Below are 20,999 nucleotides of genomic sequence, written 5' to 3'. Positions count from 1 at the left end.
GAAGTCTCTGTGAACCTTCTTACTTGTGTGCAGATTGAGGGGGCCACGCCTGCTTCGTTCACGGAACCCGCTGTCCCTCGCCAGACTAGTTGACTGTCCTCCCGCACTATTCCCACACCTCCATTGCCATCGGCCCCTGGGCACCGCAATACGAGCTCTAGCCCCCAGCCCTTGCCACATTTCTGGTCACTACACGGGGCGGAGGGCAAGAGGCATGGAGGGATGTAAAGAGAGAGAAAAGCTTTTGCAAAGCTCTGAATCATACTGAAGCCACGTAAGAGGCCAAAGATGATTTCATGAACCAACGGTCCCTGCCAGAAACCTAAGGGAGCACTCACTTAAGAGGTAATCATCACTAGATCTTCAAATTTCCAAGTGAAAAAGTGACACTTTTAGGAAGAAACTAGAATGTGTAAGCCCTTATCGTGTGTCGGTCAGCACTAAAGAGCAGCACACGTGCCTTAGCGATGAATCCGCACAGCAGCTTTGCGAAGTACGTATAGTTCATTCTGTATTTGTGACGTATAGTGTGTAGTTATATAAATATAGTTGAGGTCGCTGAGTCTCAATGAAGCCTCTGTATCGGGGTTTTTGCTTGGGGTCATTTCCGCACTTGTCTGTCCCCCTCCCCTGCCCCAGCGTATTTCTTCTTGTCCGGTGACGACACTTTGTTGTAAATTACCACCTTATGTCTTTCTTTCCCCCTTAAGAGTACCAGCATCTCCCTAGAGTAAAATCTCTTAGCTCTTTTTTAAGTTTATTCATTTATTCTGAGAGAGGGGTAGAGAGAGCAAATGGGGGAGAGGCAGAGAGAGAGAGGGAGAGAGAATCCCAAGCAGGCTCTGCGCTGTCCCCGTGGAGCCCAGTGCAGGGCTCGAACCCACAAACCGTAAGATCATGACCTGAGCCAAAATCAAGAGTCAGACACTTAACCAACCGAGCCACCCAGGCTCCCCTAAAATTTCTTTACTGTTAAAAAAAAAGAGTATCAGCATCTTGAGGGCAGTAACTATGCCTTAACAACAATACCAGCTACCATCTGTTGGCTTGGCTAAATGTGCCGTACAAGGATTACCTCACCTAATCCTCAAAAATATTGATGAGGTACGTACTATTATTTTAAGAGATAAAATGTTAAGATGAGGAAACCAGAGCTTAGCAAAATCTTTTCATTTTGTCCACTCAATACACGCCCCAAACCTACCGTGTCACAGGCATTCAAAAACTACTGGGATGTCCTATAATTTCCTTTGGCTCAGTTGGCAGAGCTAGAGGGGTAAAGGAAGACCAATGTCCTTTGCATTCCAAAATATTCGCTATATCCAAAACACTGTGAAAACAAAGAGGGCCCTAACGGAGGGCCAGTCTGAGATCTCGGGTTGTCTGAGACCGTGGAGAAGGGGCTTCCCAAATGGGGTGTCCTCATCAGGAGGGTGTCTGTGCGCTGCTAGGAATCTGAGCTCCACGCGGGAAATGGAGAGACGTGGCCGGGGGCGCCTCAGGACAACTCCCCCTCCACCCTCCAGAAGCCCACCCCTAGAAGACCAAGCCGTGTCCCTACCACCTTGCAGAAGATGTCCCTGAAGCTGACTGAGCTCAGCTGGCCTCGTCCACACCCTGTGACACTGGGCCCTCTAAGTCCTGCAACCAGTTACCTGGTCGTGGAAGAGAAGGCTTCCTGTGTCCGAGTGCAAAACTGGGAAATGAGGGAGGCAGAGTGTGGCTGAAAATGAACAGACGGCACCCATGCAGTTCCCATGCACAGACGCAGACGCACACACTCGCAGGTCAACGCTGTCCCCTCTCCGCTGAGTCATAGTTCTACAGTTAGCTGCTATGACTCTGTTCCTACTCTTGTTGGTAGCCCACGGTTCCTTCATCGTGTCAGGACTTTCCAGGGGCACCTGGGTGGCTCAGTCAGTTAAGCATCTGACCCTGAATTTTGGCTCAGGTCACGATCTCCACGTTCTTGCGATCAAGCCCTGTATTGGGCTCTGAGCTAACAGTGTGGAGCCTGCTTGGGATTCTCTGTCTCCCCCTCTCTCTCTGCCCCTTCCCTGCTCATGCTCTCTCTCAAAAATAAACAGGTGAACTTAAAAAGAAAACAAAGGATTCTCTCTCCCTCTGCCTCTCCCCACCTCAAAAAAAAAAAAAAAGACACTTAAAAAGACTTTCCAAAAACCAACCCGAAGGCCTTCCTCTGGGTCCAAGCCCAATTTTACTGAGCAGACAAAAAGAAAAGACCAGTTGCGGTGCTCTGATCAGTCTGCACCAAAGAGGAAGCTGATGCCTTTGTTGTTTGTGAATCGCATTGTATTTTGCACGCGTGTAATTCCCGATTACGGTGCAGCGCAACACTGACCTGAATTCAGGAAGCTCTGATTGAATTAAACAAAGGGAGTTTTTTGTTTTGTTTTGTTTTGTTTTGTTTTAAATATTTGGGGGCCTGACAAGTTCATCCTCAAGAATTTGGAAATAAAGAGAGTTAAAGTAGAAAATCTCCGGGCCTGCTCGGCCACGGCAGCGTGAAGCCGGCCGGAGGGTCGCGCACGGGCAGTGTCCATCCCGAGAGCAAGCGGGGGAGAGGGGGACTTGGGGCGCCAGGCCTCCATTCCTCCAGGAACCCTGGAAGCACCCTCTCTACGTGCAGCGAGTGGGCAGAATGTTTGGACTGAGCCCCCTGGTGGCCGGACATCACGCACCGCCACCGTGGTGGGGGGAAGGAGGAGAGAAGTGAATCGAGAACGGGCTGAGCAGAGAAGTCACAGTTAACAGCGGAGGGCTGGCCCCAGGGCCACCGGGCTTGCAGCTGGGATTCAGGGGGACAGCGGACCCAAGCTGGAGGGGCAGCTTAGGTAAGGCCAGCAGCCGGGGTCCCCCGGTTTCCGCCGCACCCTGTGCCTAGTAAAACGGCTCTTTCAGAGTCGGCCTTCTGGAATATTCGTGGAATGGGTGGGTAAACAACAAGGACAACAAAAAAGGAATGAAGAGTTGAGTGTGCCCCTTCTCCCTCACCAGGCAGTTTTCTGATCCTGATGGTGCTTTGATAGGATGAGACAGAATCCACATCACTCTCGAGAGTGTGTCTGGTATTGCTCATGAAATTATGGCTTGGCTTCCAGTGAGTGCCTCATCCTGGTATGTGGGTTCGTTAACACGGGTCCTGCGCTCAGGGACTGCCCACCTCTGGGCATGGGAAAGAGCGTGTCCCTCTCCAGGCTGTAAAGCTGCATCAAAACTGTATCAACTGCAATGCCTCCCCCCCAGTCTCCAGCATTATCCCCTCCTTGGCACTTTCTCTCAGACCATCAGCAACGTCACTGCAGATGATATTAACGTGTGGTTCCCTAGGTTCTTAGGTTGAGTAAAATCTGCTGGAGCTGGAAAGATTGTTCTACATCAACTTCCGTCCTTCCTGCTTAATTAAATCCCTCACCTGGGAAAAGAGTGATTTTCAACCACGTCGCTTTCCGTGGCATCAGCACGAATCTGTGACTCGTGAAATTCCAAAACGCCTCTGTGTCTGACGCTTCAGGTGCAACAAGGCTGTTGTGTTTGGAATCCCCTCTACAGACATTAAAGACAGATATTAACCGAGAATTGAAAATGACAGCAGAGGAGATTGAATCGGAATGGCAAGACGAGCACATGGCCCTGCTTCCCCTCCTGCTCCAATCCCTTGAAATGGCAGAGTATGTATATATTTGTATATACACATATATATACGTATATATATACATGTACATATATAGACATGTACATATGCATATGTATACATATGCATACATATGTATATATATACGTATATATGTGTGTATATACACACATATATTCTGACATTTCAAGCAATATATATATGCACATGTATATGCATATATATACATATATATGTATACATATATACATGTACATATATATACATATACATGTGCATATATATATTGCTTGAAATGTCAGAATATATGTGTGTATATACACACATATATACGTATATATATACATGTACATATATATACATATACATATGCATATATATGCATATATATACATATTTATATGCATATATATTGCTTGAAATGTCAGAATATATATATGTATATACACACATATATACGTATATGTATATATATACATGTACATATATACATATACATATGCATATACATATTGCTTGAAATGTCAGAATATATATGTGTATATACACGTATATATATACACGTACATATATATACATATACATGTACATATATATATATTAAGAATACATCCATAATGGTACTAGAAAACAAGAAATAATACTATCAGAGACCCCCAAATTTGGAGACTTTCCTGGCAAAATGCAGCACATAGAAGTGAGAAGAGAGAAGATGCCTGGAGACCACAGTGCTCAGGAAAGAATGACTTTAGATGTAGGGACACTTCCAAGGAGACGCTGAACTCACAGCAGATTCACCGAAGAACACGAGGCTGTCTGTGTCCAGTGACTTGATCGCATTCATGACCCCAATTCCTGTACTCGTGCCCTTGGCCGTGACGCTTCACGGTTTCCGTCACCACAGAAGGTGCATCTGTCTGCCATCCCTTGAATCTGGACTGGCCTTAGGACGTACTTTCCCCAATAAAGTGAGGCAGGAGTAACCGTATGTCAGTTCCAAGCCCGGCCTGAGAGGCCCTTAATGTGTTTCTGCATGTTTCCATTTGCCGCTCTTGATATTCTGGCACTGTCACAAAAGTCCAGATTGGCCTCGTGGGGTGTGAGAAACTGGAAATAGGGCGACGTCTCCCCCGGTCAACCTAGCCAACAGCCTGCCGCCACCCGGGCACGCGAGGAGCCACTGAGGTTTTGTGGCAGTATGTTACACAGCGTTGTCACGGCAATATGTAACTGATACGGACCCCCAGCCGTGTGCACGACACCCCGTCACTGCTTATAACGACTAGCATTTGATGCCAAAATCGAGGAGTACCTGTACTCAAAAGAAAGAGAACCCAGGCCTAGGGAGGGCTCCTGTGGGAGCACAGAAGTCTCACAGAAAGGAGAAAAGGAGCTGTGTTTAGATGAACTCTAGACTCCAGACTTTCTAGAGAGCAGGAGGAGGGAAGGAAAAGGCGGCTGTACTTAACGGGCGACTAAACTGACGTCTCCCTCAACAGGGTTAAGAGAGTCCTCCTATTTTAGCCATGGGGGTAGTGGTAGGAGGCCCCAGACCGCTTGCCTCCTGCATTTTCGAGCGTCCAAAAATGAGACACCCCAGTCGATGCACTCTGCTTGCTTAAACAGAGCCTGGAATTAGGTCTTGCACTTGGGAGGGAGACCCAGTGCAGACACAGAGGCAGTAGTAGTAGAGAAGCTCGCCCAGCGGTCCACACCCGTCTGCCTCTGTCGTCAGCCATTAACGTAAAGGAACAGCCAAGGGACACGACGTTGGAGAAAATCTCGACAGGAAGGAGAAGCCGTAAAATAAAGACGAGGCCAACCAATTCTAGAGGAAACAAAGAATTCAATAAAGGAAAGAAACATCGTTTTAAAAACATAGTAATATCCTCAGAAAGATCCATTATAAGGTCACATCCATAACAGAAAGTGGCAAATATGAATAGGAAATTTTTCTAAAAGAATAATAAAGAACCCTGATCTATATATAAAAATAGAGCTAATATATTTTTTTTTAATTTTTTTTTTCAACATTTATTTATTTTTGGGACAGAGAGAGACAGAGCATGAACGGGGGAGGGGCAGAGAGAGAGGGAGACACAGAATCGGAAACAGGCTCCAGGCTCCGAGCCATCAGCCCAGAGCCCGACGCGGGGCTCGAACTCCCGGACCGCGAGATCGTGACCTGGCTGAAGTCGGACGCCCAACGGACTGCGCCACCCAGGCGCCCCATATATTTTTTTTTTAATACAGCCCAGAGAGGGCGCCTGGGTGGCTCAGTCGGGTAAGCACCCGACTTCGGCTCAGGTCATGATCGTGCAGTGCGGTTTGTGGGTTCGAGCCCCGCCTCGGGCCTTGTGCTGACAGCCTGGAGCCTGCTTCAGATTCTGTGCCTCCCTCTCTCTCTGCCCCTCCTCCACTCATGCTCTATCTCTCTCTGTCTCTCAAAAAATAAATAAAACATTAAAAAAATTTTAAATACAGCGCAGAAATAACACTTACGTTGAATATATAACAAAACTATTTTTATGGGTGGAAAGAACTGGTCAAATGTCATAATTATTTCACTTCTGTTTATTTTAGGATTATTTGTATAAACACAGAACTATTGCTTCTGACTCTAAAGTAATCATCTTTTTTTTTCTTTTGGTCCCCCCTCTCCTTCCTCCCTCAACTCATTCTGTCTTCATTATAGGCCAGGAGACATGATTACTCTTCTAGAAGACACCAATGAAGATTGGTGGAAAGTAAGTATTTCTCTTTCTTTAAAAGAAAGAGAAATTTATTTATTTGGTAACTATCTGGTAACCATCATTACGACAGATGTTACAATTGCAGATGCATGCCTCCTTTTTCCTTTCAGGGAAAAATTCAAGACAGGATTGGCTTCTTCCCGGCCAACTTTGTTCAGAGAGTACAACAAAATGAGAAGATTTTTAGATGTGTTAGGACCTTCCTTGGGTGTAAGGAACAGGGGCAGATGACACTGAAAGAGAATCAGGTGAGTACAGCATACACGCACATAGCAAGCAGGTAGGACTCAAACAGAGTCACCGTCACTAACAAACATAAATCTAAATGAATGCAGGCATATTCAAAGTATTCACTTTGAGGAAAGGTACAGACACGCCCGTGATAATTGTGTAGTGTGTAGGGTCTAAGCCCGCAAAACCAGAATGTTCACAAGTTTAGCTGGTGGGGTCTGTTCACAAAAGGAAATACACATAACATCGTAGCAGCAGACTAAGGACTCTGGTCCTGGTGCTTTCCTCTGAGGACCACTCGTCTCTGAGGTGGACCCCTGCTCCAGTCCAGTTTGGGTTTTTTGCTGGTCTCCACCAATGCATGGTTCGCAGTCTCTTGGGAATACATTGCTGTTCCCCGCTGACGCGTTCCACAGTTCATTGCATTTGCCTCCGGTCACAAAGACCCTTCTCAGTAATGTCTACTTGTCCAGACTCGAAGCTCCTGCCTTTTCACTGGAATGCAAGACACCTTCACATGGCTGCATAAAACAGGACGTAGGTAACCAGGGACTAGCTCACACCAGTGCCCGAATATCTCCCTGCATCTAATCTAGAGGTGTCTGGTGCCATCTTGCTCTTGTGCCAGGTTGAACTTGGAGTTCACTGTGATACCGTTGATTTCCTGAGAAGTAAGGCACGATCGCCTTGTACCTGTATGTCTTCAGGCTCCTTGCTTCTTCCTCTCCCATCTCACTTCTGGAATGTTGACAGGCACAAAGGGAGAAGACACACACGGCTCGGCTCTTTGTCCTAACTCTGCCTTTCTTGGCCTTCTTCCAGCCGAGAGAGGGGGCTTCCTACCGCCCCTTCTTCTCTGACTCCAACTTCCTTCATGTCATATCCTGTATCCTTGCTACAGAGCAAAATAATACGCTAAGACCTCCAAGTTTGCTCTTGGTGTATTTGGAGATGATCCGAAAAAATCAGACCGTAGAAATTTCTTCTATTTCCTCATAGAGTCTCACAATTGACTCTAATTTCCAATTTTGGAAATCAAAACCTTGCCTCTCTTTTGTCTCCATTGTTGGTATGGTAATTCTAATATCTCCTGAGGCAATTAAACCTCTGGTTGGAAATGATGAGGCCCACTCTACAAAGAAGTACAAAAAGAAAAACATGTTAATGGCTTTAATACTATCCCTGTTCAATAATTGCCCAAAACACATCTTGAATGTCATTTTTGGAATTGCCTGAAAAGATAGTTTCTAACTCCCATAAAAAAAATCAGTCATTTCTTCGTAATTATATCTGATTTATAATTTTTAAAAATCGGCTTTCCTAATTTGATCAGCAATTTTATATGCCACACATAGATCGAAATACTTGATCATTTTCAAACTAACAAATACACCTTCAAGAAATAATGATTTACCTTTTCTTTATGGCTATTTAAAAGAAAAATATTTAGCTCCAGCCCCCAGTTGAGAGAGAAGGAAAGAATAAATTAATACAGTCCTAGACATTGTCACAATGATAATTATTATAAGTATCATGATTATTATTATTATTTAATGATGTCATATATATGTATTTATAAAGTATATATACCTACAGCATTTTACTTGAGATCCCAAACAAAAGCTCATAGAAGATTTTGCCTTGCTCAAGGGGGCAAAAACCTGGTAAGCAGCCAGAATGGAACTTAAGCATAGATCTGCACGTTCTAAGCCCATACTTTCCATGGAGTCATGTGCCCTGGACCATGTGGACCAACCTCTGAGCAGGACAGCACCATTTGCATAGTTTGGCTCCCAAGGAAAGCAAATGTCATAAAGGCAGGTGTCCTAGGACCACAGAGCCCCTTGAAAACAAATTCTTGGTCATATGAGTGCCCTGCTGGGTCATTCCAGGCAATGGAATCATCCTTGTCAAACTGAGACCCCATCTCTAATCCCACACCCCACACCCCCCCCCCCCCCCCGCTCCACAAAGCAAACACCTACTTTCCCGCTGGGTTCCATGCCAATGCCTCAAATTTCTCCAAGCTCACCAAATTATATCCTCCCTGGTCCAAAAGCTTGGAAAGTCTTTTGAATGAAATAAATTTGAGAAGGATTTTCATCTTTATTGGCAAAGTGTTATTAAATAATTTTGCTAGCACGCTTGATTTTTTTCCTCAGAATATTCTTGTGCTTCCCCACTTGAAAGTAAATGTTGTTTTTGTTTTATTAATATACAAGTCCGTGAAATCAGAAGGCAAATGAAAACTTGCTCAAGTTGATCAATTTCCAGAAACAGAACATCAGCTCAACGACTCCTACCAACTCCTTGGCCTTCGTCCCCCAAATTGTGTTTTCTGGGAATGGGCTCACACCTGCATTCTGGACTCTTTATGGTTGAACTGACCATCTTCCAGGATGGGTAGGGGTGAGACAAACAATCCAACCTCTTCAGTTAGACATGCTGAAGACACAACACAGCCTGAACCAGGAACAAACTGAATCTGCTCATAATCCTTTAAAAAAATTTTTAAGTTTATTTATTTATTTATTTAGTGCATATGTGTGTGTGTGTGTGTGTGTGTGTGTGTGTGTGTGTGCAGGGGAGGGGCAGAGAGAGAGAGAATGTCACGCAGGCTCTATGATGTCAGCGCAGTGCCCGACTTGGGGCTCAAGCTCACAAACCATGAGATCATGACCTGAGCTGAAACCCAGTCAGACGCTTAACCAACTGAGCCACCCAGGTGCCCCTGCCTATAGCCCTCTTAAAAAGTTCCATAACTTTGCCCAGCCTGGTGTTTCTGGGAGTGTGGTCTTTGCACCACCTGAATCCTAATCACCTGGGAGGTGGTTGAAAATACAGACTCCTGGACTCCATTCCAGACCTGGTGAAGCAGAAGTGCTCAGGGTAAAGGCAGGGAATCCCTTTACAAAGGCCCCAGGATCGAAGCTGAAGTGAGAGCACGACCTTCATTTCCATGACCTCACCTTGACGTCCTGCAGTGGTCCTGTGACAACCAGAGGACACCGTGGCTGTGACAATGCCCAGTGGAAGGCATGTGGACGTAATGGATTCCAGTTCCAGACGGGTCAGCAAAAGGCACCGAGGGCTCGTTAGCCCCGCACGATTTTCCGTTTTCGATCTTTGTCATCAGCATGGCAACCAATTTCGGAAAAATGTCAGCCACTTGAAAGAAAATTTACATTTTAAAAATCTGTTATTGAGAAGGATTTTTTGAAATTTTGGCTCCACTTTTGTGGCCTCCCATTATTTTAGGTGTCAAATTTCAAAAAGAAGGAATTCGATTCTAAAAATAATGCAGTGCATCTCTGATTACATCACATTTCTGCCTCTGGGGTTAATTTGTCTCATAATTCTATTATTTTTTCGCAGAGCTCTTGTTTCCAAATAGAATCAAGTTATCCTTATGTTGCAAACACAACTAGAGTTTGCATTAACGCCAAAATGTGTTTTCTGCATTTTTGAAATTTAAAAAATACCCTCATGAAATCAACTTTAAATACCATAACAGTATTTCATTAAATTCATCCAAAGTTCTGCCATCCCCGTAAAACTACTTTTATTGATTCTTTGTGTTTTCATCAAAGCTTTCAAGACAAATAGGTAAATTATTTTTAGATTACAAAACTGAAATGCATTTATTGTGGATAAAATTTGAAAACTACCCCCAAGAAAGTATAAATGCTTTTCTACCTTCCTTGGCACAGGTGAATCCTAACTGAATTGATCGTTGCCGGCGATGGTTTTAGTGGTTGGCCAGTCCCCCAGTTCCTGTCAATGGGAGAAGTCAGAAGGTCAGCTAAGGGCATCCGCTGGGCTCAATAGTGCTTGTGTTCCTACACGTTCTTGGCCCCTCCAGCCTCTCTGACTTTTTCCCACAGATTCCCCACCTCCAAAGTGCCACACTCCCTTGATACTGAAATATGTTCATCTCCTACTTTTCCCCCCTCGTTTTCACCTTGCTATCTTTGCTTAAAGGCCTCTTCTTTAGGGAGGTCTTTCTTACCCCCTCGGCCAGATCAGATTGCCATAGATACTCACATCAGCACCCCTTTCCCCATGAGTGAGGAATTAATTCATTCAGCAATGTGCTCATCACATGTGTAATTACTCAGTGAAATATCTGTCCCCTAGTTCTGCCCAATAAGCTCCAGGAGAGCAGGGATCTGCCCTTTTTTCACCAGTGTCCAAGTTTCTGGAGTGGTATCTATTACATAGTAGGCACTCAATAAAAAACTTGAATGAATGAATGAATGAATGAATGAATACAGGAAGTGGGGTATCTTTCACGTGGCCTGACCAAGAAAACATTTGCTGGGATAATCAACAGCCCCACTTGGTCTCTGGGACTGATGAATTTCCTGCGATGTAGGACTTTCAGTGAAAAGATTGAGAAAGTCCCTGGCAAACCAAGACAAGTTGGGTACCCTCTTCATGGCTCTCCGAACCAAAGGAGTTGCTGTGGTTCTCCCTCACCTCCTGCCCTTCTCTACCCATAATCTTCTGGGCTCATGTTTCCATTCTACCTCAAAATTCAATGCTTCCAGCCCGGTTCCTGCTTCCTAAAATGGTAGATTCTCAAGCGTGGAGAGTTATGTTATTTGTACCACCAGAATTTTAAATTCTAGACCCTTCATTTCTGGGAAGAGTACAAAGCACTGAAGCCTATTTTCAACCATTTCTGTTCATCTTTTTTCAACTTCCTTTAGCTTCCTCCTCTGTTTACCCATTGTCTGCTCCCAAGACTGTCCAAGGAGGGCATGGTGGGTACCGAACTCCTCGTCCTTTGGAAGGTCTCCCCAGATCAAATCACTGTAGGGGTGCCAATTAGGAGGTGCAAAGTAAGTCCATACATGCAACAAAGCATGAACATTGGTGCTTCTAGGCCTCCCTACTTTTTTTTTTTTTTTTTCAACGTTTATTTATTTTTGGGACAGAGAGAGACAGAGCATGAACGGGGGTGGGGCAGAGAGAGAGGGAGACACAGAATCGGAAACAGGCTCCAGGCTCTGAGCTGTCAGCACAGAGCCCGATGCGGGGCCCGAACTCCCGGACCGCGAGATCGTGACCTGGCTGAAGTCGGACGCTTAACCGACTGCGCCACCCAGGCGCCCCAAGGCCTCCCTACTTTTTGAGACCCCCTCAGACCACTCTTCCATTGCCTCTACCAAACCATGTTTCACTTCCACGCTGAAATCTCGGGAGAGAGAAGGAAAATTAAAGGTAGTGTGTACAGACACACAGTGGGATTTTGCTGGAGAGACTGAAATTGACTGCTAATGTAAATAACGGAAAACTCAGAAACAGACCCAGAAAGCTAACAGAGACCCAAACTGCAGTCATTTTTGGTATGTTCTCAGGCATGGGGTAATGGTGTAAGGCTCTTAGCTCTGGCCAGAATTTCAGTTTTCTGATTCCTTTTCCAGGGTTCTCCCTATTAGACATCACCATGATATAACATCTGTGTGTGTGTGTGTATGCCAGTAAATTGTTTTCAGGTTTGATTTCTTTACTTAACTATTTCAAACTATAAACTCAATTTTTAAAATAAGCATCTAGAACAAATCTGCACGAGGAAGCAGATGTTGATGCAGATTGCTTAGACTAATAGGAAAGGTTGTCGAATTTGGGACATATGTCAAGAAGGAAGAAAACTCCGTCTTTGACGGGTTTTAATGGTAAATCCTGCCCCCGGGGCATTTTAATGGGTTCTTTTAAGACCTATACTCCCTGCCCATCCCTAGGGTCTCCCGCCTGCAATGTTTCTGTCATGGGCAATGACAGGCCTTAGTTTTTGGAAATCAGGTGGTTCACCCTCCTTTCAGGGGTCACCTTACCCCATCAGGCTCTAGTAGGATCTAACATGGCCCCTGGGCTATTCCTTTCTCACAGATCACCTCTGGCCTTGGTGAAACAGTCAACACATCTTCTGTTAAATTAACTCCTGTCTGAGCCTCTTTCCAGTCAAGCTTATCACACAGCAAGTTTCTGAAACATGAACCAGATACCAGCCTGTTGTGTGTCCCAAGCCCCAGGAGTCACAAATGAAGCTCTTTAAGTGGCCTGTTCATGCCTGTCCTTCCATGTGAAGGGGTCTCTATTGGGGCCCTGCCCACGTCCCCTTCTCTAGGTGGGGGCACCTATCTCCCGGTCGCTGTGTCGGCTAATATCTCACAGCTGCCCTTTGTCCAGCTAATCCCCCTTCGTGGAACAAGAGCTGCCTGGCCTGATAGGTTGCATCTCTCATGGCCCACGTCAGCCAGTGGCCAACGACTGACACACAGGGCCCAGAAGACCGGACCCCCTGCCTCAAGGTGGGACCGCTCTGTGGTGCACTTCATGCTCCAGAGCTCCCTGCGGGATCGGGCGCAGGCTCGCCTCCAGCTGAGACCTCACCTTTGCTCAGCTCCTTCCACTGACCGCCATGCTTCCCTCGCTTCCCACCTCCCGAGAGCACGCGCTCAACAAGTCCCTTCACGAGGACTCCTGTCTCAGGCTCTGTTTCTGGGGAATCCAACCTAAGATATAACCCACCACCCACGGAAGCAGGTCGACTGGGTGAACTCACAGCACACCAAAGGCTCTTTTTCAAAGCCTCTTCTGTACCTCTGACCACACCCACCCTTCATGCCGTTCGGTGGCCTGGCAGTGGTAAGTGACAAGAATACCCAAATGGATTTTAAGCACCTTCTTGTTAAGTCCGGTACAGGTGGACTAGGGGAGACGTTAGCATCTCTTTGCTTTGCTTGGGGCCAAGAATGGAATAGCTTCTTTGGATTTTCTGATACGACGTATATAAATTTCCAAGCACATGACAAGAGCCTGCTGAATGGTAGCTATTTGTTTGGATCTTTAAAACGTTTTGAGGGGGCGCCTGGGTGGCGCAGTCGGTTAAGCGTCCGACTTCAGCCAGGTCACGATCTCGCGGCCCGTGAGTTCGAGCCCCGCATCAGGCTCTGGGCTGATGGCTCAGAGCCTGGAGCCTGTTTCCGATTCTGTGTCTCCCTCTCTCTCTGCCCCTCCCCTGTTCATGCTCTGTCTCTCTCTGTCCCAAAAAAAAAAATAAATAAATAAACGTTGAAAAAAAAATAAAACGTTTTGACGACTCATTGCATGGCACGCGCTAGGCTCTATAGGAAGCATTATTTCATTCTGTCCTCGTAGTGACTCTTCAGAGGGACACAGTATGATTAATTCCATTTTATTGATCTTCGTTCATAAAGCTGAATCTCAGAAAACATAGGACGCCTGGGCATAGTTCCAAAGCCAGGATCTGCCTAATATTTATTCAACCTTTTTCTTACAGAGCCAGTCCCACTCCCTGAAACTCCTCTCCCTTTTCCAGTTTGGTGCTCCTGGCCTCAGTCTGCAGCGATTCAAGCCATAGTAGCTTCTAGCTTCTTCCTTGTTGACCCTTTGGTGTTTTCTTCCTTGGCATTCAGATCTGCGTGACCTCTGAAGAAGAACAGGACGGCTTTATCAGAGTCCTCAGTGGAAAGAAGAGGGGCCTCGTCCCCCTGGATGTCCTAGAAAACATCTGATTGCTGGCCCCCCTGCTTTTGCAGTGGATGGGCTCCGCCGCGATGCCTCATCTCACACTGTGTCCACACAGAGGAGCTGTCGCGCTGACCCTCCACCCGGGAAACAGTGAGACAAGACTCACGGATCTGAGACTGGAGTCCCAGCCACAGGACAGAGGGCCCATCTCACAGCATTGCCGGGCTGCCCAAGGTGGGGGCGAGGCTGAGCTGAGCACTTTGCAGGTGGTGGTGGCCGTGGCGGTGGGGCAGTAGCCGCAACTGTCCCTGAGGATTCACCTCAGTCCCCATCCGTGTGATGTAAGTCAGCCCGCTGGAGTGTGCTCCAGCTTGTGGTGTGGGCCCTGTGCAAGGCTCAGATCCCTATAGCCAAGTGTGATTCTGGTTCCAGACCTGTGTCCCCAGTCCCGGCCCATCCACGTCACCACGTTTGCAGTCTCTGCATCAGGAAGTCCTGCTTCCCAGCCCCCAGCATCCTAGGGCTCCTCCCAGCCCCTCTCACTTTGCATTTGTACTGTCTCTTCTGTCCTCTGAGTCAGTCGTGGGGTGCCCTGGAGGTGTGAGGGCTGAGCTGGTGGCACCAACCACCGAGAGAGACCTGATCTGCCCAAAGGTGGCCGACAGGCAGTCCCTGCTGCTGCTTTAGATACCAACAGAGGTGACAGAGCAGGACACGAGGCCCGACAAATACAGAGGGCGAAGCGCAGGGTTAGGTGGGGCAAAGAGCCCTACTTATTGAAGAATATACAGCCCTTCGGGTTATGAAAGCATTTTCCTGAGGCGATGGGCCTGAGGAAGAGAACGGGGCAAAAAATCTCAGCGATCAGCCCTGTTTCACTCCACGTCCCCTGTACTAGGGGCAGCGTTTCCCTCAGGCCATCCTATAGGACCCCCTTTTGGAGGCGGAGCCCAGCTTGTAGAGAACCAGGAACCTGGAGGAGAACCAACCGCATCTTAGGAGAAAAGTAGCCAACTCTGAATCCGTTCCTCTTTAGGGCAGTATATTATACCCTAGCCGATGTAAAGTGGAAAAGAATCTTTAGTGCTTCGTCCCTCAGAAAGTAGAGGAACTTGGGGCCTATTTAACATCAAGTGGGGAGTCCCTCTTACTCTGTACTTGTACTAATGTTTACAAGCATTCAATATACTGTGATGCCTTCCTCCGCAAGCCTCCTCCTAGCATTCGAACTTGCATCCGATTACTTAGTCATTAATACGGTTAAACTTCAGTTCACAGTGACCTTGGAACCAATGTCAGCTCGATTCATTTTGTTACAGAGCAATAAAAGCATTAGTACAACTGGTTTTTAAAAGACTGAACTGGGTGCCTCTTGTGCATGTAAGCATTGTTCCCCAGACCCTAGTATCATTAGTCTCCATTTATTTCTTTTGTTACTACTCAGCATGATGTTGGGAGCTGAGAGAGGGTGGCTGCTGGTTTCACAGTAGTTTGGATGCCTTACTGTCGTTTTAAAGCCAGCATCCAGAATTCCCTCCCTCTCCGGTACAACCTGCAAAACTGAGTGTGCCGAGACAAGATGGGTTCTCTTGAGCGCCAGGGTGGACAATAGGACTGCCATTCCCTAAAACGGAATGCCAGAGTCCAAACACTTTCTGCCTCTAATTCTGTATTCCATTTAATAAAGACAACACAGTGCTGGAAGGAGCATAGAAAACATGTGTCCTGATCTCTTCTTTCTGGCAGAACATCCACTGAAGCTTTTTGGTATAGCGGTGTCACATCCTAGGCAAACTTAACTTGCACTGAAAAATCAGTTTGCCTTTGGAAGCTGAATAGAAGGAGGCTGTTGTAGCCTGCCCCCAAGGCGTTCCCCCAGGGGTCTCTGCCTCCTGATATCCTTGCCTTTGTGTAGCCCGCTCCCACACTGAATCAGGGCTGGTCTTCTGTGACCAGTAGAATACAGCAGAAGTGATGTGGCATGACGTCTGAGTCTAGGCCAAGACGTCCTTGCAGCTTCCGCCTTGCTTTCTGGGAACACTCACCCTTGGAACCCCAAGCCACCATGGAAATTCAACTTTGAGGCCACCACGTGGGAGAGGCCCAGCGGCGAGACCACACGTTTCTACAGCTGAGATCCCAGACATCACAGAACAGCAAACATCCCTGCTGGTCCTGCCCAAGGGATAGCTTTATGAACAAAATAAATACGCTTTGGTGGTTTTTAAGTCACTAAGTCTTGGAGTGCTTTGTTATACAGAAATGGATAACTGGAACAGGGACTTTGCAATTTGAGCCAGTGTTAGAAATGAGGCCCAAAAGTTTTTACAAACATCAAGTATTGGTGGGCAGCTAACCCTCCAAATGCAGGATTTCTAGTGTTCCTTCAAGGTCTGGAGTCATGCAGATATCAGAGAAAAAGATAGATGTTGCTCATAGCACAGATTGTCACAGATGTTCACACACGTGCGCGCGCGCACACACACGCACACACATACACCCCGACACACAGATTTTAGGAACCACGGCATTATTCTTCTGCTTGTCTACGGAAATGGCAGGAACAAGGATAGCTATGACCTACCAGAGTCTTGAAGGTTTCCCAGACTCAAGAAATGGCGGGGAGAAGAGCCACGGTTTTGGTATGCGGACGAGGTGAAGACTTCAGGAGACTGACTCTGGAGAGGGGGCAGGGGCAGAGAAGAAATGCTGATATGAAGGAAAACAAAGGGGGGGGGGGTCCGGGGGGATCGTCTTCACAGTGTGAGAGAACAGCTTTGTAGCCCCTCAGTTCCTCCCCCTGCCCTGCTGAGGGTTGGCGCATATCTAACTGGCGCTGTGCCCTACGCTCCACCACCAATGCTGTAGGACTGGGATTCTGTCGTGGTGAATTTGAAGTGAAGAACCGGTCGAATCTTCCTCAGGGCTCCTGGAGGTAAAGAATACAACATTTTTGGGGCGCCTGGGTGGCGCAGTCGGTTAAGCGTCCGACTTCAGCCAGGTCACGATCTCGCAGTCCGTGAGTTCGAGCCCCACGTCGGGCTCTGGGCTGATGGCTCAGAGCCTGGAGCCTGTTTCCGGTTCTGTGTCTCCCTCTCTCTCTGCCCCTCCCCCGTTCATGCTCTGTCTCTCTCTGTCCCAAAAATAAATAAACGTTGAAAAAAAATTAAAAAAAAAAAAAAAAGAATACAACATTTTTAACCCCATCGCTAGCACAACTGAGACACCTTTAGTGTGGGCCGTGGGCTGCAAGGAGAGCCCCGTGTAGATGTCCAAGTGACTACGAGTAGGGTTGATTTCATAGACCACCTTCCTCCTCAGCTCTAAACACACACACACACACACACACACACACACACAACTCCCATCGAGAATAAGAGTCCAGCATCTGGGTTACATATTTAAAGCAACTAGTGAGACGGTACTAATTATCAGAGTTAGTGTTCTTTGTTTTTCTTTTTAATATATGAAATTTATTGTCAAATTGGCTTCCATACAACACCCAGTGCTCATCCCAAAAGGTGCCCTCCTCAATGCCCATCACCCACCCTCCCTTCCTTCCCACCCCCCATCAACCCTCAGTTTGTTCTCAGTTTTTAAGAGTCTCTTATGCTTTGGCTCTCTCCCCCTCTAACCTCTTTTGTTGTTGTCGTTCTTTGTTTTTAAAGGGAGGAAACCAAAATCAGTGGAAAGATGACAGTACATATAAATAGCCTGGTGTTAAGTATTGTAAAAGGTAAAAACACACACAAAAACAAAAAACAAAAATAAAAAACACAGATCTCCAAAAGCCAGTCTAAGGTCCCTGGCTGTCCCAAGGAAAAGGCAGTCGGGAAGGAAACTTACTAGTTGGCCCCAGCCTAGAGCCAGGCCCAGGCGGCTGTGAAAAAGAATCCTGTGCTCGGGGCGCCTGGGTGGCTCAGTCGGTGAAGCATCCGACCTCAGCTCAGGTCACGATCTCGCGGTCCGTGAGTTCAAGCCCCGCGTCAGGCTCTGGGCTGATGGCTCAGAACCTGGAGCCTGCTTCCGATTCTGTGTCTCCCTCTTTCTCTGCCCCTCCCCCGTTCATGCTGTCTCTCTCTGCCTCAAAAATAAAAAAATTAAATAAATAAATAAATAAATAAATAAATAAGAATTTTGTGCTCAAATAGTGTAGATTTAAATAAGATAAACCAGGCTTCTTTTCTCAGGACTTCTCAGAGCCTTTAATTGCCTAATTTTGACAGTAAATCTATAAAAGGGGATTTAGATCTACTGAACACCTATTAGGATCAACTAGGCTATTCCAAGGCACATAGTTTGGAAAATGCTATGGTAGTGAATTCTCATGTAATATTGGGTCCACCTAATACCCCCTCTCTTCCTACATCTCAAGAAAATACCTATGAAGTACTGAAAAGGACAAAAATGCATAATCATAGTAAAAATGGAAGTTTTGGAATCAGTTTGTAGGGAGTAGGAGAAAGTGGGATCTGTGTCCCCAAGGGGTGAAAAACTCAAAAGAAGAGTAGCTTCCTCATGGCCAATAGCTTTAGCAAAGACTGACTGACCATCCGGGCGTAGGCTGGTATAAATCTGGGAATAAAAGAAAGTTCAGCACTGCCCAAAATAGTCTCCCCAGGAAACCGAGTGAGCAGGTGTGTTCCACAGATTTAGCACAAAACAAAAATCCTTACAAACAACTTGGACCAAAAAAAAAAAAAAACTGGTTTAAAGATATCCTGTAACTGTCTCTTAGATTTTGCCCAGTTGCTATTCTGTTGTGTGTTTTGTAGAACACCTGGTGTTTTTGACCCTTAGAACATGTTGTTGTTGTTTTTCTTAGCTTCCAGTAAGGAGTTTTAAAGAGTCCTCATTCTTCCCCTGGGCAATAGAAATTTAACTGTACCTCGAAATATTAACAAGATAATAGCAATGTATTTTAGAGTTCTTTTTTAAAAATAAAAAAGTAGCAGACTTTTTTTTTTATCATCGCACCAGCAAGTTGAAATAGCTATTGAACTTCTTCCATGTCTTCATGGAACTCAGGATGTGCTGAAATCCTGAAAATACACCTGGAAAAGTAGAGTACCTATTTCCAAGAAAAATGGTGGGTCATCTTTAGATTTTCTCCACTGACCTCATTAACTCAGGTTCTCAGGTTACACCTGACTCTGACTGTTTTTGTACATGACAATATCTTTCTTTTCTATCTTCTCCTTTTAAACCAGCTGCTTGAAAACCATTTGCTTAGTTTATTTACTTTCATTCTTACTAAGGTAAAAAGAAATCATCCAAGGTTATGACTTTTCCTCTGAGTTCAGCTTTGACCATATGGAAGTGTTCCCATTTTCATTCATTTCTAATACTCTGTAATTACAGTTTTGATTTTCTCTTAGCTTGTGTGTGTGTGTGTGTGTGTGTGTGTGTGTAGCTTGTGTGTGTCATTAAAACCATTGTGCGTTGTGGTCAAAAAATATCCATAGGGTTTCTGCTTTGGCGAATTAATTGGCATTTTATTTTGTGCTCTAATATATGAGTAATCTTTAGAAATGTCCAGTGGATGCTGGTAAAAAAAGAAAAGCCATGTCTGCAGGATGTAAAGTTGAATGTGTATCTATGAGATAGGCACCCATGTGTCTCTCTCAAAGACAAAGGAAGTCAAGAATCAGCAACAGTGGACTGAAATAAGAGACAGCCCGCAAGGGTCTCCAGTTGCTTGCTTGGTGCCGGGCCTTGGAGGGAGGAAGTGCTCTTTGCCACAACTTCCCCCTTCTACATTTAGGAGGAATCACTAAAAGCATTTCCTAAGTAAACGTTCTCTTTAATTCCCTGGAGGAAACTGTAAAGGAATCACTTGAAAGTGAAGAGATTCCAAAAATATTCCCTGAAAACTTTAGTACTGGGACAGGGAGTTTTGAGGGAGAAAAATTACAGTGAAATGCAATCGCTGTTGGGTAGGGACCTCCCCACGGCTCCAACGCGTCCCACCCACGAGACTGGTAAGGATGGAAATCATATCACAAGCTGATGAAATGTATTTGTACCTAAGAGTCTAAATCCAAACGTGGTGGATCACAAGCTGCTGTTTTCAAACATGGATGTTTCTTTGGTCATTACATGGTTGGCATTTTTGCAGTCTAATCAACAAATGCTCGCTGGAGTCCACTGGGAATCATTGTCATCAAACAAGTAACACTGAAAAGGGATTATTAGTGCTACAAGAACCATGAACCACAAGAATATGCCGGGGGCGCCTGGGTGGCTCAGTCGGTGAGGCGTCCGACTTCCGCTCAGGTCACGATCTCGCCGTCCGTGAGTTCGAGGCCCCCGTCGAGCTCTGTGCCGACAGCTCGGAGCCCGGAGCCTGCTTCGGATTCTGTGTCTCCCTCTCTCTCTCTCTAATCAATATTAAAACAAAATCTTTAAAGAATATGCTGGAAATAGGCTAATTTCATTAGGAACAGGGTCTACAAAAACTGAAACCTGTCAGGCCAAAAATGTGATTTTAGACTGAGAGTGGTAGTAATGCAACTTTTCAGCTCTCTCTTTTGGAATATACCAACACCTGAAGCAGGGCAGTCTCACTAGAATTTAGGGAGGGGAGGAGATTTTGTGGAGACGAGCTGTGTTAACCGTAAAAAATAAAACTGCCGGTTATTTTGCCATCACAAGTGGGCATATTCGCGAAGAGCAGAGAATCGCAACCCCACCCAAGCAAGTTACGGCAACACCATAGGAAGTCGGTGGAACCCAGGGGAGGACCCCTCTTTCTGTAGAGGAAAGGAGGAGGGGAGGCTGTTATAAACAAGAAGTCCATTGGAGGACACCGGGAGTTTGAAGTATAGTGGCTTTTCATTGGCCGGCTGTCGTCGTGCCTG

At 46.1% G+C, this 20,999-nt stretch overlaps 1 protein-coding gene and 1 long non-coding RNA gene across 4 annotated transcripts in view; one reads left to right on the top strand and one right to left on the bottom strand.

The window, feature by feature from the left end:
- The window catches only part of STAC (SH3 and cysteine rich domain), a 139,953-nt gene extending 124,097 nt beyond the window's left edge, over positions 1–15,856 (top strand). For 2 of the 3 annotated variants that reach the window (XM_045436636.1, XM_045436635.1), the window contains exons 9-11: positions 6,351–6,402; positions 6,519–6,656; positions 14,085–15,856. In XM_045436636.1, coding sequence (XP_045292592.1) covers positions 6,351–6,402; positions 6,519–6,656; positions 14,085–14,183 — 289 coding nt within the window. In that variant the 3' untranslated portion in view covers positions 14,184–15,856. Of the gene's footprint in view, positions 1–6,350; positions 6,403–6,518; positions 6,657–8,235; positions 8,601–14,084 lie in introns of those variants that run through there. The other variant, XM_045436638.1, reaches the window with a different exon arrangement.
- LOC123575837 overlaps positions 6,663–20,999 on the bottom strand; it is a 46,216-nt gene continuing 31,879 nt past the window's right edge. The window contains exons 2-4 of the long non-coding RNA XR_006701027.1: positions 10,336–10,413; positions 9,609–9,807; positions 6,663–7,771 (exon numbers count right to left, since the gene is read on the bottom strand). This is a non-coding gene — a long non-coding RNA (uncharacterized LOC123575837). The remainder of the gene's footprint in view (positions 7,772–9,608; positions 9,808–10,335; positions 10,414–20,999) is intronic.

Source organism: Leopardus geoffroyi, chromosome C2 (assembly GCF_018350155.1).
Source record: "Leopardus geoffroyi isolate Oge1 chromosome C2, O.geoffroyi_Oge1_pat1.0, whole genome shotgun sequence".
NCBI lineage: Eukaryota > Metazoa > Chordata > Mammalia > Carnivora > Felidae > Leopardus > Leopardus geoffroyi.
Note: the sequence above shows the minus strand (reverse complement) of the source record. Positions and strands in the feature narration are given on the sequence as shown.